This window comes from Zootoca vivipara, chromosome 7 (assembly GCF_965207765.1).
Source record: "Zootoca vivipara chromosome 7, rZooViv2.hap1.1, whole genome shotgun sequence".
Lineage (NCBI taxonomy): Eukaryota > Metazoa > Chordata > Lepidosauria > Squamata > Lacertidae > Zootoca > Zootoca vivipara.
Window position 1 is genome coordinate 33,359,862 of NC_142590.1, and position 15,744 is coordinate 33,375,605.

Here is a 15,744-nt window from a genome sequence, read left to right on the forward strand (position 1 = left end):
GTTTTTTATGTAATTGCTTTTTATGATTTATTTTGTAAGCTGCTTTGAATTTTTTCCTTAGGAAAAGTGGGGTGCACACTTTAAAAATAAACGATTTGGCAGCTGGCCAATGAAGAACATCAGAACTGAGCCAATATATGTCTGGAATTTGATGTTAAAGTGAAAGAAGTTATATTTTAATCTACCAGTAAAGATAGTTACCCATACTTTATGGTTTCCTTGAGTCCTCTGCATTCCACTCTTAGTGACAGCTGTTCAGTAGTTCAAATTCATTTGTAAAAGAATGTGAGCTGAGCATGGCTATTGGGCTATTAACTTTTGCTCAAAGGTCGATTTAGAGCCAAGAAAGAGAAACTTGGAAGTACCGGTAGTGCAGGGAGCATTAATGAAGCAGGAAAGGGTCATGAAAAGTTTACAGCAGGCATTAAACAAAGATATTCATAACCTCCAAAGGTTCTGTCCAAACCTTTAATTGTTTCATAGCAGAATGAATGTGGCCGTTTTATTGAATAATACTTAAAAGTGGAAGAGAGATTTTTGTTTTAAATTGAGAGGTAGCTTGCAGACCTGTAAACTAGACACATCAGCCAGTTTATAAGGGCTGCTTCACACTTCATGCAACAGTCATGACTTGCCGCAGCTACAATGGTGTTCTCTCGGTGTTTCCTCCAGTAAACACATGAAGGCTAGATACACATCCCTAAAAGCTAAAGGAACATCAGTTGGCTGTATCTCCAAGAAACGTGGAATTTTGTTGGAGCCCTCCCCAAAAGTGTTTGTTGCATAAAGTGTTGAACAGCATTTAGTTCTGCTGAATTCAGTGTAGCAAGTGTGAGTTTGTATACACACATGTAACATATGCACACAAGTACAGTCATACCTTGGAAGCCGAACGCCTTGGCACTCAAACGTATTGGCTCCCGAACACTGCAAACCCATAGGTGCGTGTTCCAGTTTGCAAACGTTCTTTTGGAACCTGAACATCCAGTGTGGCTTCCTGCAGCCAATCGGAAGCCACGCCTTGGTTTCCGGACGTTTTGGAAGTCGAACAGACTTCCGGAACGGATTCCGTTCGGCTTCCAAGGTACAACTGTAATGTATCTCCTCACAATCTCCACTTAGGAGTCCTTCCTTGTAGCCTTTTGTTTTTATTTAGTTGCAGCTATTTTCCTTTTTGAGATGACCAGAGAGGGGAGGAAATCTGCATGCTTTTAGTACAAGAGAGAATTTATTGCAGCCTCCAGGGAGGTTTGCAAGTGACGCTGTGGGATTGGTTTCATTTGATGCAGCCTGATGGCATATAGACAAAGTGTTTGCATCTGTGCGCCTAACCATGTGCTCCCTCAACCATTGCCCTTCTTGGCTTAATGTGGTTGTTGTTGTTGTTGTTTAGTCGTTTAATGTGGTAGCACCTGCCATCTTTTTACAGTCTTTTTGGCACCTACTGAAGACCTTTTAACAAGCTTTTAAAATGGAGGTTGTCATTCCAGTTTTTATCTGCATTAGATTATGTATGTAAATAATGTGTGTGTGTGTCATTCAATCACTTTGTGATGCTTCATGGGAAGCTATTAATAAATAAATGTAGCTTTACGTGTAACAGTGCTGCAGTTTTTTGTTTAACTGCACCTGCCAAGATTCCTCATCTGCATGAGTTCAGGAACCCTGTCTTCCTTTGCAGCTGGATACTCTCTTTTCTGAACTTCCCTTTCTTTAGGTGTTTCATTTAGTGCACAGATGGGGAGGAAGGATGGCTTGTGAATTATAAGGCAGAAGGGGAAAGTGGGAGTTCATAGACTTATTCTTGACTTCAGAGGTTTCCTGTGGAATAAAATGAGTCACTAAATCTCTTCTTTAAATGGGTGGTTCCTGTCTGCTTGCCAGAAACTTGGTCAAGGGTTAATTCAGGGATACTCACTGGGCACTGTGACATCTTTTGACTGGTGGGGCCACCTCCTTCCTGGCTGAGGGTTGTGTTCAGGCCCCTGCTTTGAAAGAATCAGCACCAGGTTCATACAAGTACTGTGCAGTATTTAAGTCTGACACTGAATCCACAGATTGTTGGCTTCTTCTAAGCTTTTTGCTTTCAGACAGAATCAAGTGATATTTAAATGAGTGAGAGCTTCAAGTTCTTACGGTGGTGGTGAGGTGAATAGACACTGAAAGATGATGTTTAAACGCTGAACACTAAATTGCTTTGTTCTGTTCTTGCAGTCTGAAATATTGGTCTGTAAGAAGGAGGAGTAAGTACTAATAGCATGAACGGTAACATTTTGAAGAGTACATGATCATATTTTGGGGAGAAAGAATCATTTCTGCTCTGTCAGTCTGTGGTTTCGTCACTTCAGTATTGCCTCAATGAGTAAGCCTAGAATGACCAAATCATGCTGAGTAATGCAGGACCAGAAATAGAGCGTGTGAATTGCCTTATATGGAAAGGCTTTTGCTGCAATCACAAAGCAATGCCATCCAGAGGTTTTGGTTTTTGTTGTTTTTGTTGTTGTTGGGACTTGGCTGATAATTTTTCTATAAAGTTTAAACACAGGGGTCATAACCCAGCCAGAGTTAAGCACTTTCAGATCTGCTGAGTTCAACGAAGGTGGCATATACTGAACCTAAAAATATTCAACTCTGGCTAGATCAGGAATCTGGACCAAGGTTCATTCTGAGTGTGCAGAGAGCAGTTCACCTTTGAAAAAACCCAGAGAAGACAGATATGTTTTTGAACATAGTGCGCTGTTGGAGTTTTCCTGTTTTTGTGAAATCTGCCACAGGATTGTTTCTCACAGTTATAGAATATTGTTGCTATTCACATTTTGAGACACTGTTAATCCTCAAAGGAAAAGTTAGTGAGGATGCATTGGATAATTGGATAGTGAACGTCACAGCTGCTTTACCTTCCTGCAGCACTATCCTGCTCTCTGAAATAACTATGGTGGGAAGGAGAACCCCGCACCAAATCTGAACTGGGAGCAGAACCCCATTCTCATGCCTTGTGTCATTGAGCCACTTACATCAGTGATACTGGATCTCGTTTTTTCATTGTTACCAAGTTATCACTGTAAGTTGGCTTCAAATCAGACCAGAGTAAAAGCTTGCAATTAAAGGTAACTAACTGTAGTTTTCTATATTTGTCTTTTGTTAGAACCCAGTTTATAGTTACCGGTACTTGATTTAGAAAAGTTGTATGAGCTAAACGTTTGTAACTGTAGTGAACAGCAAGGCTGCCCACAAAGCGACACAGGCATAATTCTCCTGCATGCTTTGTCATTGTGAGTTAATTGCATTTCACTCAGCAGGTAGTTTGTACATTCATGGTCTAAGAGAGTCAGCAAAATAAGCTACCCGTGTTTCTCCGAAAATAAGACACCGTCTAATATTTATTTTTCCTCAAAAACAAAACAAAACACTATGGCTTATTCTCAGGGGATGTCTTATTTTTTTCCTCCTCCTCCTGCCGCGGCCGGCATTGCTGCTGCGCCTATCACTATGTCTTATTTTCGGGGTATGGCTTATATTCCTTGAATGCTTAAAAATCCTGCTATGGCTTATTTTATGACTACGTCTTAAAATAGGAGAAACAGGGTAGGTTGACCTTTAATCACCTCATTTGGAGCTTACCTTTTAAATTTTGAAATTTATACCTACGGTGAGTGTTTTAAACATTTGCACTGTGACTTTGGGAAATTTTCACATAGTTTGTAAACAAAAGCAGAACAGTATTCTAAAATTAGTTCATATGGTTCTTTTAAAGAGGCAAATACACCAAATGAACATCCCTATGTATGTGTCTTGCTGAACACAATGCAGTTTAGTACGTAATGTTTATTGGCTGTTCGGACAAATAAAGAAAAATATGGAATGGGAACTTGAATTCTTCATGTATAGAAGACCTTTTTCTAAAGGGTTCTTAGTTGATAGAGTATATGAAAAGAAAAGTGTGAATAAGTTTGAAATGATCTGGAATTGCTTTGAATTTCTGGGAAGAGCAAGTAATTTGGTGGTGTTTTAGTGTTTAGAGTTTCACAATCCAGACTTCGAGCTTTCTCGGTTTTTGCTCTTTGATTATTATTTTTAAGAGAAGAAGGAACAATTATAACGAGCAATAGTTTATGATGCATATGACTATTCAGTCTTACGCTATAAAATCATGATATCATCCTCTAGTTTGTCATTTCCACAAAGCTTGTCTGGTCAGTTTTCCTACAGTTGGACTGTATAGTAAAATTAGCAAAACACTTCCATTGGGCACAGTCAAGTTAACAAATGTTGGGTACAAAAACATATCATTAAACCAGTGATTTTTTCTGGGGGTACGCAGGGGTACGCATACCCCTTAAACATTTTGTGAATCTCTGTACTTTTGTCCATCTACTGTATTTATTTTCCCCAATTTGAACTATTTAAATTGTTATTTTCTTGAGTGTTTTTTTAAAGAAAAAAAGCACTGCATTAAACTATAATTAAAGTATCTGCTACTAGATGTTTAAAATACACTATTTGGCATTTCTAGCTTTCTGGGCAAGTTGACTGGCTAGAATTTATTACTGTATTTCATAATTTCAAGTGGTGGGTAGGTAGCAGTTAGTATGGGTTGTTAGATTGAATTCCTATTCTTGAGTTCTGACTAATGTAATTACATTGCAATTGGCTCAAAGCCAAATATTTATCCGAAAGTACAGTTGCATTTCTTCCTGCTGAAAACTGATCTAATTTCCACAGTAATTGAGTCATATCTTTTGCTCTCATGCTTCTTTCCCCTTCCTTTGAAAGGTGAAGTCATATGTACTTTGAGTATCTAGTCTATAAAATCTCCTAGGAAGTATATAATTTATAAATAGTAGTAGAAGAAGGCTGTAGCTGAAGAGTTGGTTGGATTAATCCTCCACTCGCTCCTTTTGTCCTCTTGGGGTTCATGAGTCATACCACTTGCAATGGCAATAGAAGCCACGGGTACAGAATTCTGTGATCAGAATATAAACTCTATACCTAGCAGCTTGTGCCCTATGGCCCACATAGCCAAGCCTGCTTCCTTCCTTCCTGCCAGTGGGGCTATAGCTAGTCTTACTTTCTCCTTGACTCCTTGACTCCTTTCCTCACCTCATCCTTCAGCTCCCATTTCCCACACCATAGAATTATAGAGTTGGAAGGGACCCCAAGGATCATCTAATCCAATCCCCTGCAATGCAGAAATATTCAGGTGGCCTAGGTAGGGTAAAAAGGTAAAGGACCTCTGGATGGTTAAGTCCAGTCAAAGGCGACTATGGGGTTGCGGCGCTCTTCTCGCTTTCAGGCCAAAGGAACCGGCATTCTTCCACAGACAGCTTTCCGGGGCATGTGGCCAGCATTACTAAACCACTGTTGGTACAATGAAACACTGTGATGGAAACCAGAGCGCACGGAAACGCCTTTTACCTTCCCACCGCAGTGGTACCTATTTATCTACTGTACTTGCACTGCTAAGTTGGCAGGAGCTGGGACAGAGCAACGGGAGCTCACCCTGTCAGGGGGATTCAAACCGCCGACCTTCTGATCAGCAAGCCCAAGAAGCTCAATGGTTTAGACCACAGCACCACCTGTATCCCCACCCATGGCCTATGTTGGGATTGAACCCACGACCTTGGCGTTATCAGCACCGTGCTCTAACCACAAAGCTAACTGGTGTCATTATTCTTCATATTTCTGCTTTTCAAGCTGCCATCTGCTTCTTAGCTTCTCATCCCACCCCCAGTGGACCATTCCAGGTGAAAAGTGTTGAAAGATTTCTCCAGTCCCTTTTCATTAGCCGCCTTTTGCTCCTATTTCCTCAGCTGTTTATATTAAACCTTGTTCTATATCTAGCGGTTCAAGTTCCCCCTTTTGGCCAGTCACTTGCCTACAGTGTACCAAACTTCCTTCAACTTCCTTGGCTTTGACATCTCCATCTCTTAGCTTCCCTGTATTCTGGAACATCTTCCCTGTCCTCAGCCTGTTTGTGTTTGTTTAGATTCCAGCTAAAAAGACAACTGTCCATTGCACAGAAGTGGATTTTAAACTTACTTAGTTTCCTAAGCAATTGAATGTTTTGTGTCATCCCACCTGCTCAGCTAATCAGTGTCAAGAGTCTTCACCAGCCGTGTAGATTTTATTGAAGCAGCGACAGAACAAATGGGGGGTGTGTGTGTGCGTTGTTAAGGATCCTTTTGTGCAAAAATAAAACGGCTTAAAGGAAAATAAAATGGCTTTGGAAACTGAATTGGATCTTCAAAAGCTGGCTTGAAAAAATGTTCACAAATAAGTCAGAACTGTTTTGTTTTGTTTAGGTTGTGGACCAGATTTTTGGCAGCTAGTGTTTAAAAATTCTTAGGAGATATATTTTGTAATAGTGATAATCCCGTAAAGTGTTGGTTACAAAAAACTAAAATAGAAGTATCTGCCTTTGGATATTTAAAATGTTTAGTTTGGTGTGGTTTTTAACATTAATATTTCGTAAATTGAAGAGGTGTAAAGAGATAGGGGTTTGTATGGGTGTTAGACTAATAATATGTATTTGAAAAGCTAGATACAATACAGTGAAGCAATGCCCTTTTAAGCCTTACTTCTAAGAGTGCAATCCTATGTAGATTCTTATTCACCCTGTTTAAGTCCAGTGCAACTTGTTCCCATGTGAATGTGCTTGGGATTGCACTCTTAAATTTTGTAAAACTCCTTAGAAGCAGGGCATTAGAGACATCTGTTTAATTAAGATTCTGACTAGAGAGTATAACGTGCATTTCAGTTTCTTCCATTGAATTCACTGGAATGTTAAAGTGATGACCTTGGGCTGCATTATGCCCTGTGGTTTTAGAGTACTGGAGAGGTCGTGAATGGGCACACAGCCAGATTTTTCTTCCCTGTGAAAGCAATGTCTCCTTCTAAGTTGTTGTTGTTGTTAATATTTACAGTCACTGTCTGGTAATGTTCACCCCCCTGACTCAACTGTCCGGAGAGTAGCATAGTTATACTAACTGTGTTACTGGTAGAACTATAAACATATCAGTTCAGGTGCTGCCCTTGGGACAGTGGCAAGAGAACTTTGGCAGTGGGTAGTCGAAATTCTGGTAAGGAGTCTTTTGAAGACCACCCTGATTACGCACACTGGGGCAGCCGGCATTCAGACTTTTATTTACTTAGTTTCACAACAGGAAATGTGATCTTGTTACAGGGGTTGGGTTTTTTTTGTCTGTGAACTGCATGCACTCCTGATTCTGCGGTACTCAAGTGTTTTACATGCATAGCTAGCAGAACCTCTAAGGTGTGTAATTTGCTAAGAGTGCTGGGAACTATAGCTATATGAGAGGTAAACTACAGTTCCCAGGGGAGAGGGACTTAAAATATCTGGTATGCACCCAGTCCTGGTTCCCCGTTTCGAGAAGGGTAGCCATGTTAGGCTGCTGAAGCAAAAAGAACAAATGAGTCTTGTGGCACCATAAAAAACTAATCATAGAAAGCAAACAAAATGAATGTGATAGGCTTTATGGCGCCACAAGACTCTTTGTTCTAGTTCCCCACATTTTTTATGAAACAAGTTTTTATCAGGAGACCTTTAACCTAACGTGCCTATCATTTGTTGTTCAGGATTATGGAGGCAGCCAGTGACTCAGTCGGAGCTGAAACTTCGGGTGTGGCGAGCTGCCATCACAACTTGTGGCAGTGGTCTGGCATGCAAGCCACGCAAAAGCTATTGCACTGCACAGTTAGTGACCTTCTTGTATGTCAGCATTAAGGTTTGGGTGTTTGTTTGCAGTGGTGAGCTCTCCTCTCTGGCTTTCTAAAGTGAACCAAGTCCATCAGATGAGATTTCCCAACAAAACACATATTGAAAGTGGCTCTCCCTTCCCTTGTAAATAACGGCATGTCCTATGCTTCATTCCCTCTCACCTCCAACCCACAGAGAGATTACTTTGCTAGGAAGGGGTAGGAACTGAATTTGCTGCCAGGAAGCTTGGACGATGACACATTCGTGCAGTCTGGCACAAGCCATTGCTGAGATCTGATACTCTAATAGCCACCTACACTGCAGCTGATCCCGTTAATACATGTTCTTACTGCAGGACTTTGGATTATAGTACTCCCTCCCTTCTGGACACTATTTCTCATGGATTATACTGGCTGTGTACTTGTCTACATGTTTTGTTATGGAGCCCTGCTCTTTTTCTATAGATATCATATGCACAGAATTGGCATGTGTTCAAAAGAAAAACTAGCTGTGCCAGTGTAGGCGGCTATTAGAGTGCCAGTGTCTCATAATGATCAAAAGGGGCAAATGCATCTAATAAGTAGCTAAACAACAACTAGAAACAAGCAAGACAGAAAAAGTGGCTGGGTGATAGATGCACATAAAACAAGCAACAATTTTAATATCATTTTAATTGTGCTTTCCCCCTTTCTTAATCCAGTGTAGATTCTGCAGAGTGGAAATATAATTGTCCAGGTAGATTTCTGTCAATCCTATTAATCCAACATTATTTGTGTTTAAGTGTTACCGCCTAATTAAAAGTCAGCCTGGTTTCGGCCCTCCAGATGTTTTGGATTACAATTCCCATCTTCCCCAACCACTGGACCTGTTAGCTAGGGATCATGGGAGTTGTAGGCCAAAACATCTGGAGGGCCGCAGTTTGGGGATGCCTGGCTTGGACAAAACTTCAGTTTATTAGCCCACATCCAATCTGTTACTAATCTTGGATGCCCATTAAGAATCTCCCCCTTGACTGAATTGGACATCTCAGTAAGGCTATGGCTTTTGAAGACAGCTCTGTAATTCAGTAGGTTTACAACATACAAAGTGTTAGTATTACTGGGGGTGAAGCCGTAACAGAATGCACTATTGTGAATATAGTGATGAAAAAATATTTTCAAAGCCTTAAGTGATTTACACCTTACTGTAAACTGCAAAAGGGTGAAAGTACCAACTCAGACTGATAATGTCTTAGTGCTGTAGTTTGGTTTTAGGAGTTGGGATTTTTTGTCTTTTCTACTCGGAGCCAGACTTGGTATTGTTATTGTTTTTCTGTGTTTTTTCTGCTTGCTTACACAAGATGCAAGAATCTTGTTTATTACTTCATAGAGTTTGGCTGTAACAGTGCATCTACGCACGTAACTATCAGTAAACATTTTAGTATTTGGCACCATTTCAGATATAACCTTGAAATCTGTTCAGGAATTGCATTTTAGCCACTCATATGCCATTGCAGAGGCTGTCATGTGCTTCTGTGGTCAGGCTTTGGCTAAACATGATGATCAAAGTCTTGACGATTCATTGGAAGGCAGCCAGTCTTAGGATTGTTAAAACCCTGTGACTCAGTTGCTTCTTTGAACTCTTGTTCTGGGCTGTGCAGTCGAGTCCAAAAGTGAGGAACAATACTTTTTGGATTAGCCAAAGAAAGGGGATTTGATTTTTAAATATATATATATATATAGTATCTTTCTTCTGCTTTTGAATCACTTATATTCTCATATCACTGCAGATTTCCAACACAGAGACATCTTCTGTAGATGTATTTAGAGCTTAGAATTTAGAAGAAATTACATAATATTTTGAAAAATGCCTTTGAAATATTTGAGTTCTGAAAAGGTCCTTTGCAGCATGGGACCAGAGAATAAACTAGGGATAGTAACTAGTGGTGGAACCTCCACGTGATGTTGGAAATACAACTCCCATGGCCATTGGCCACCCTGTCTGGAGTTGACAGAAGTTAAGAGTCCAACATCTAGAGGGCCACACAGCTTTCCCATCCCTGGAATAAACACTGATGAGCATTCCTTTGAATCAGTTTTAGCACCTTCGTTTTCTGAAGGAACACGGATTTAAATTTGGGGGGGGGGATGGGTATATTAGAACTTGAATATTGAAAAGATAAGTAGAAACAAACTTGATATGATAATAAAGTGCTCTTAGCATGATTTGCCACATTTACCCCAAACCTTAAAAAGGAAAGGAAGTAGTATTTCTGCTTTGGGTTGTGAAGGGGAGGAAAAGGTGAGGAATTCAGTGTACAGTATAGAGAAATGTACCTGGGACTTTAATGCTACCATTTGTTTGGAGAGCTTGATTGTGCTGCCTGGATTGTGCCTGTGAGCAAGTAGAGATGCAGGAACTCACACCACATAGCACATCCCCTGCTCCCTGATGAGAAGTGGGGAGGGGAGTGCTGGACTACGACTTTAGAGACTTGGATTCAAATTCCCACTCAGCCAATCGGAAGCTGCAGAAGCCACGCCGGATGTTCAGCTTCCAAAAATCGTTCGAAAACTGGAACAGCCACTTCCAGTTTTCAGTTGTTCGGGAGCCAAAACGTACGAGGTCCAAGGTGTTCGGCATCCAAGGTATAACTGTAAACTATTTTTTTAAAGATGACATCATTCCATTCCTCTTAATTGATACTGGCACAAGCAGATGTGGGCAGATGAGATAGTGGGGATCACAACCCTAATTTTACAGAGGAGCAACTGAAGAATAAAACACTTCGTACATTCATGTTGTAGAACTATTGCTATTGATTATAATGTTGACATCGTCCCTTCTTATTTTTTAAGGTAGTGAAACAGGTAGATCTTAAACAGAAGTCAAATTTCTTTGGTAATTTCCCTTTGTAACACATTTGAAAATGAAAATGTCTGTGGTTATGAACTGGAATAGCTGTTAAACTGAAAATTTATGTCTATAAACCCAACATTCCCAATAGTTTTTGCTGCTTTATTACTGTACTGTGAAATCATTTTTTCTTACCAGCTTAGTAAGATCTTACCACAGATCAAAGACCATTTGAACAGATGGATTTTCTGAACAACCATCACCAGTGTTAATCAGAAAACATTGTTGATTTGTAGAAAAATAACCAGTTGGCTTTTCTTTACAGTGCTTGAAAGAGCTCAGTGAAAATGTCTGGCAAAACACCCGGCACAACAAACAACATAGCTCAGGCCAGAAGAACTGTTCAGCAGTTGAGAATAGAAGCTTCTATAGAAAGAATAAAGGTAAGAAGAACTTATTTATACTCAGTGACCATTGTTTAAAGCAATTCATTTTAGTTTATTTAAATCTGCTTTATAAAGCAAACAATCTTCCTTTCCCCTGCTTTGCCAGAGCACATTATTATTATTATTATTATTATTATTATTATTATTATTAGAATTTATATACTGCCCTATACCCAGTGATCCCAGGGCGGTTCACAGAATAAAATCAAGATATAAAACCAGAAAAAACATGATAAAAATCAAAACAATAACCCAATAGCCCACCGCCCCCCACAAAAAACACATTCTAAAAGGGTGTTGGATGTCAGTAAGATCAACCAAAGGCCAGATTAAAAAGGAACATTTTTGCCTGGCACCTAAAGGTGTATAATGAAGGTGCTAGGTGAACTTCCCTGGGGAGAGCATTCCACAGACGGGGAGCCACTGCAGAGAAGGCCTGTTCTCATCTTGCCACCCTCTGAACCTCTCGAGGAGGGGGCACACGAAAGAAGGCCTCAGAAGATGATCTCAGGGTCCGGGTAGGTTCATATGGAAAGAGGCGGTCCTTGAGGTATTGCAGTCCTGAACTGTTTAAGGCTTTGCAGGTCAAAACCAGCACTTTGAAGTGGGCCCGGAAACTATTTAGTACAGTACAGTCGGACCAGGATCATCGCATCACCACCTACTGTTAAGAACATGTTCCTCTAGGCCAGGGGTGTCAAACTCAAATTCATCGGGGGCCGCATCAGCAGTTTGGTCACCCTCAAAGGGCCGGTTGTATCTCAGACTTTTAAGCAGAATAATAAGCAGATCCCCCCCTAATAAGCAGACCCCCTCCCCCCCATACATCATATGTACTTACAGTACAGGAGAGAAGGGTTCAGGCACCAGTACAAAAGTCTGCGTAAAACCGCCATTAAACAATACAAGTTGCAGTACAGTACTAAGATTTGGAGACCATCATCCATGCTTTTGTAACTCAGCCAGGAGGATGGAAGCTGGGGTAGATAGCACGGCCCCCACCTGCGACACAACACCCCCCCCAAAAAAAAAAAACCCCAAAGGCCACCGCGTGTTCTATGGCCAGCAACAGAAAACTGCAAGGGGACACTGAAGTCAGGGCTCTGCTAACAACCAAAGGAGAAAATTGGAGGCTGGTATACATTTCCAATTAGTTTTGCCAGACTGGAGAGGGTGTGCGTGGACGTGGAGTATGTTCAAGATAAAGATTGAGAACCAGCTGAGGCGCACCGTTGCCGCCATTTCTCATCCTTATCCTCCCCCCCTTGTGAATGAACCCCCTTGAACCCGAAGAAACGGGGCCTGACACACGCACACACACATGCCAGCAGCTTCGGGGAAGGGGGAAGAAAGAAAAGGGGCTTCCCTTTTTTACCCAGGGCCGGTGCTAGGGTTTTTTGCGCCCTAGGCGAGATCACCTTCTGGCGCACGCGCCCCCGCCCCCCCAATTTCCCAGAGTTGTTGCGGCTTGGGGGGGGGTAATTTTTTCTATGCGTAGGCTTTGTCGAGCGGCTTTTACTCTGTTGAGTCCTGAACCCTCCGTTTGCTGGCATGGGGAGCAGGAGCGCTTTAGCAGCCGGTCTAATTTTGATCCTTTGCCTTGTTTCCAGCGCTCTGGGCGGTGGGGTGCTGTTTTCTCGCGTTTCAGGCCATGTGACCAGGCTTAGGGCTGGCTCGTGGCGCCTTTGGAGGGGTGCTTTTGGGTGATGAGGCCTCCACTCCCTCCCCCGCCTTTGTTTGAGTCCGTTAGTAGCCGCGGCTTGAGCCCGCTTGTCAGCGGTTCGCCCGGCTTTTCCTTGTCACTGTCAGCGCTCTGACAGCCGCCAGTCAGCTGGGCGGCGGGGAGGCTTTTTGCGCCTGCTACAGGCCACGCGTCTGAGCCTGGGTCTTGCTCGTGGGCGCCCACCGCAACTTTGCGGCGTCGCGCCTTTTCTTGCAGGGAGACCTTGGTGGCGGCGCTAGGGCTTTGCGGCCGCTAGCGGGGGGGCTGTTTTTCGGAACGTCCCCTTGCCGTCAGTGCTACTCGCCAGGAGCGCCCTGCCGCCTCATCTCTCTCCCTCCCTTCTCCCGCAAGGAGAACGCTGATGGCAGCGCAGGGCGCAAGCCACATGGCTCCAGCGGGGCAGGGCGGGGAAACAGCCCCAGAGCCCTCAGCCGGGAAGCCCTGATGCAGCCAAGGCCGGGCGTGCCAGCTAGCGCTGCCTTTCCCTCTTTGGAGGCGCGTGCGCAGGAGAGAGAGAGACGAGGACGGAACCAGCCTCTCCAAACACAGGCGCACGCAGTGGCGGCTGCCCGAGCGTGCTTCTCCGTCTGCGATCGGGCGCTGCCCTTCCGCGACCGCGCTGCGCTCAGCTTCCCCCAGGCCCGAGGGGCCACGGCCCGGCTGCAGCGCGCCTCTCTCCGTGCGCTCCGGCGCTGCACCACCGAGGAAGGCTATCTACTCCCGCGGCCTGTGCAAGTTCTAATCTGGGAAGCGAGCGCCGTGCCGCTGTGGTTTACCTGGCCATCGGGGGCGCCAAACTCAGCGGCTTCAGGCAGCTCGCATCTCTGGAGGCGCGGAGCTGAGAGGCGCGGCGAGGTGGCCCCAGGAATCTCCTGCAGCCAATCAGAAGCTGCGGGTGCCTCTGGGCGCCGCCCCTTCCTTCCCGCTGAGCAGCGGCGTCCTCCTTCCCCAGCCTGGGCCCAGAGACAGCCCTGCAGGCGGCGGCGGGCGGGCTGGCCTGCGCTGCTCAGTGGGAAGGAAGGGGTGGCGGGCCACATGACGAGGTCTGGCGGGCCGGATTTGGCCCCCGGGCCTTGTGTTTGACACCCGTGCTCTAGGCAGTCCCAGAGAGAAGTGATATCTTTCTCCTCATAAATATTGGGATTGTGTTCACATATGTATGTGTGCCATCAATGTGAATTTAGTGGAGAATTGTACTTAAAAAAGAATGCCACTCTGTGAAAATTGATGTACATACTGAGAAGAAATGTATACCGATTAAGAACACCAAGAAGAGATTTTGTTTATCACCCTGTCAGTGCACAAAATCTCCAATGATACAATGGGGAATATGCAAAACATCTGACCATCAATTGATTCTTTCACATCTTGTTTTATTTGCTGGTTTCTGCTGCTTTTAATTTTTTTTACAAAGGCATGCAGTATTATTCTAAATCCATGTAAGGCTCAATCAACATGAACTTTCATCTGCCTCTCGGGAATTTCCCCCCACACAAAACGTAAAAATACCACTTCAAAATCTCGTAAGATTTTGCTCGTTGGCTGTTGTTGGCAACCTGCTCCATATTTACTGTGTCCCTTCTCACACATTCCTCAGGTGTCGAAGGCATCAGCAGATCTAATGTGCTACTGTGAGGAGCATGCCAGGAAGGATCCTTTACTAATGGGAATACCTGCTTCGGAAAACCCCTTCAAGGATAAAAAGACCTGCACTATCCTATAGGCTAAGCAGCAAAATGCCTTCAAGACCCTCCCCTGCAACCGAGCAGATCCTTAGAGAAGTAACCCGAAGGTTACCTGGTATCAACCGCATAAAACAGCAACTCATTTCCATTTTGTGTTAAAATGAACTTTTAAGTTTTCTAAAAAGGTCTCTTTTCTTTATACCATTCTAAATGGGGATGCAAGGTTTATAAAGTTACTTCTTGTCAATGGAATGGTTCTAAGAGCATAGTTGGGAATTGGATTATGTTGGCTTTGGGGGTTATAAAGAGAGGGTTGGGTTGGGTTGGGTTTTACTTAAAAGTGCAATGAGTGTTCACAGTTCCAGGTGTGAGGTTGAACAATCAAGACCAAAGTTGCCTGAGCTTCATTTTCCGACTAGTGAGGCAGACCAGCGTAGAGTCCTAATCAAGCTTACTTTTAACATTTTGATTTTATACCAGCATATAGCCTTGTATATGTAATTGGTGTCTGTATCTGTGGTCCGTGCGTATGTTTGTTTTGATATATACACGCATTACCAAGTGCATTCTTTAAGTACGCCCTTCAAAGTTTATTGCTGCATTTATCAATAACTCCTGCAGTTCATGCCTTTTACCATCAAGTATGTCTTAAGCTTTTTTGCAATGTCTTAAGGACTTGTAGACTTGTACTTAGCATAAATTCTTGTTCTCGAAATGATTTTGGAAGGTGACATTTATAGCCTTTGGTTCTTCTGCCTTCTCGCATTTCCTCTGAAATATAGACTGTCACACATGGATTCTGAAAATTGAGTCTAGATAAGTTTCTCCTTTTTCGTTGTGAATCTGCCACCTAACTTTCCTACGCACTTCCCTGTTGTGTTAATTTTTTGGTAAGCAAGCATCCAGGCTATTTTCTCTCTCTCATTGCTAAATTCATGTCTATCAAATGCCAAATAATATCTACAGAGGAGTAGGAGACTCTGGGTGCAATCCGTGGTGCTATTGCTTCTGCACAAGGCCTATGAAAAACACTGGTGGTTGTGCTGAGGAAATGCTTGAAGGGTTGCAGCAATGCACAGTACTAAATCTCTGATGAATGTAAATGGTATTGAAATGTTTGTGTAGCCTTCGTGTGTTGATGGAATACTGAGTGGAATGAATCAATATCGACTTCTTCTAAGCCCAGGTATGTATCAGTATTCTGTGCGCTGCCAGTCCTTTCATGTTTTTAACTTTGTGGTCTGCCATAGCTGTATATTTGCAGAATGTGTTAAACATTTGGGGTTCAGGGTTGTTCCATGTGCAAGGAGACTTGAGATGCATGGCTAGCAGTGCTCA

At 43.1% G+C, this 15,744-nt stretch overlaps 1 protein-coding gene across 2 annotated transcripts in view; it reads left to right on the forward strand.

Moving 5' to 3' along the window:
- The window catches only part of GNG12 (G protein subunit gamma 12), a 37,158-nt gene extending 22,037 nt beyond the window's left edge, over window positions 1-15,121 (forward strand). For both annotated transcript variants that reach the window (XM_035121633.3, XM_035121634.3), the window contains exons 3-4: window positions 10,878-10,995; window positions 14,319-15,121. In XM_035121633.3, the coding sequence (XP_034977524.1) occupies window positions 10,900-10,995; window positions 14,319-14,444 (222 nt within the window). In that variant the 5' untranslated portion in view covers window positions 10,878-10,899 and the 3' untranslated portion in view covers window positions 14,445-15,121. The remainder of the gene's footprint in view (window positions 1-10,877; window positions 10,996-14,318) is intronic.
- The last annotated feature ends 623 nt before the right edge of the window (window positions 15,122-15,744 follow it).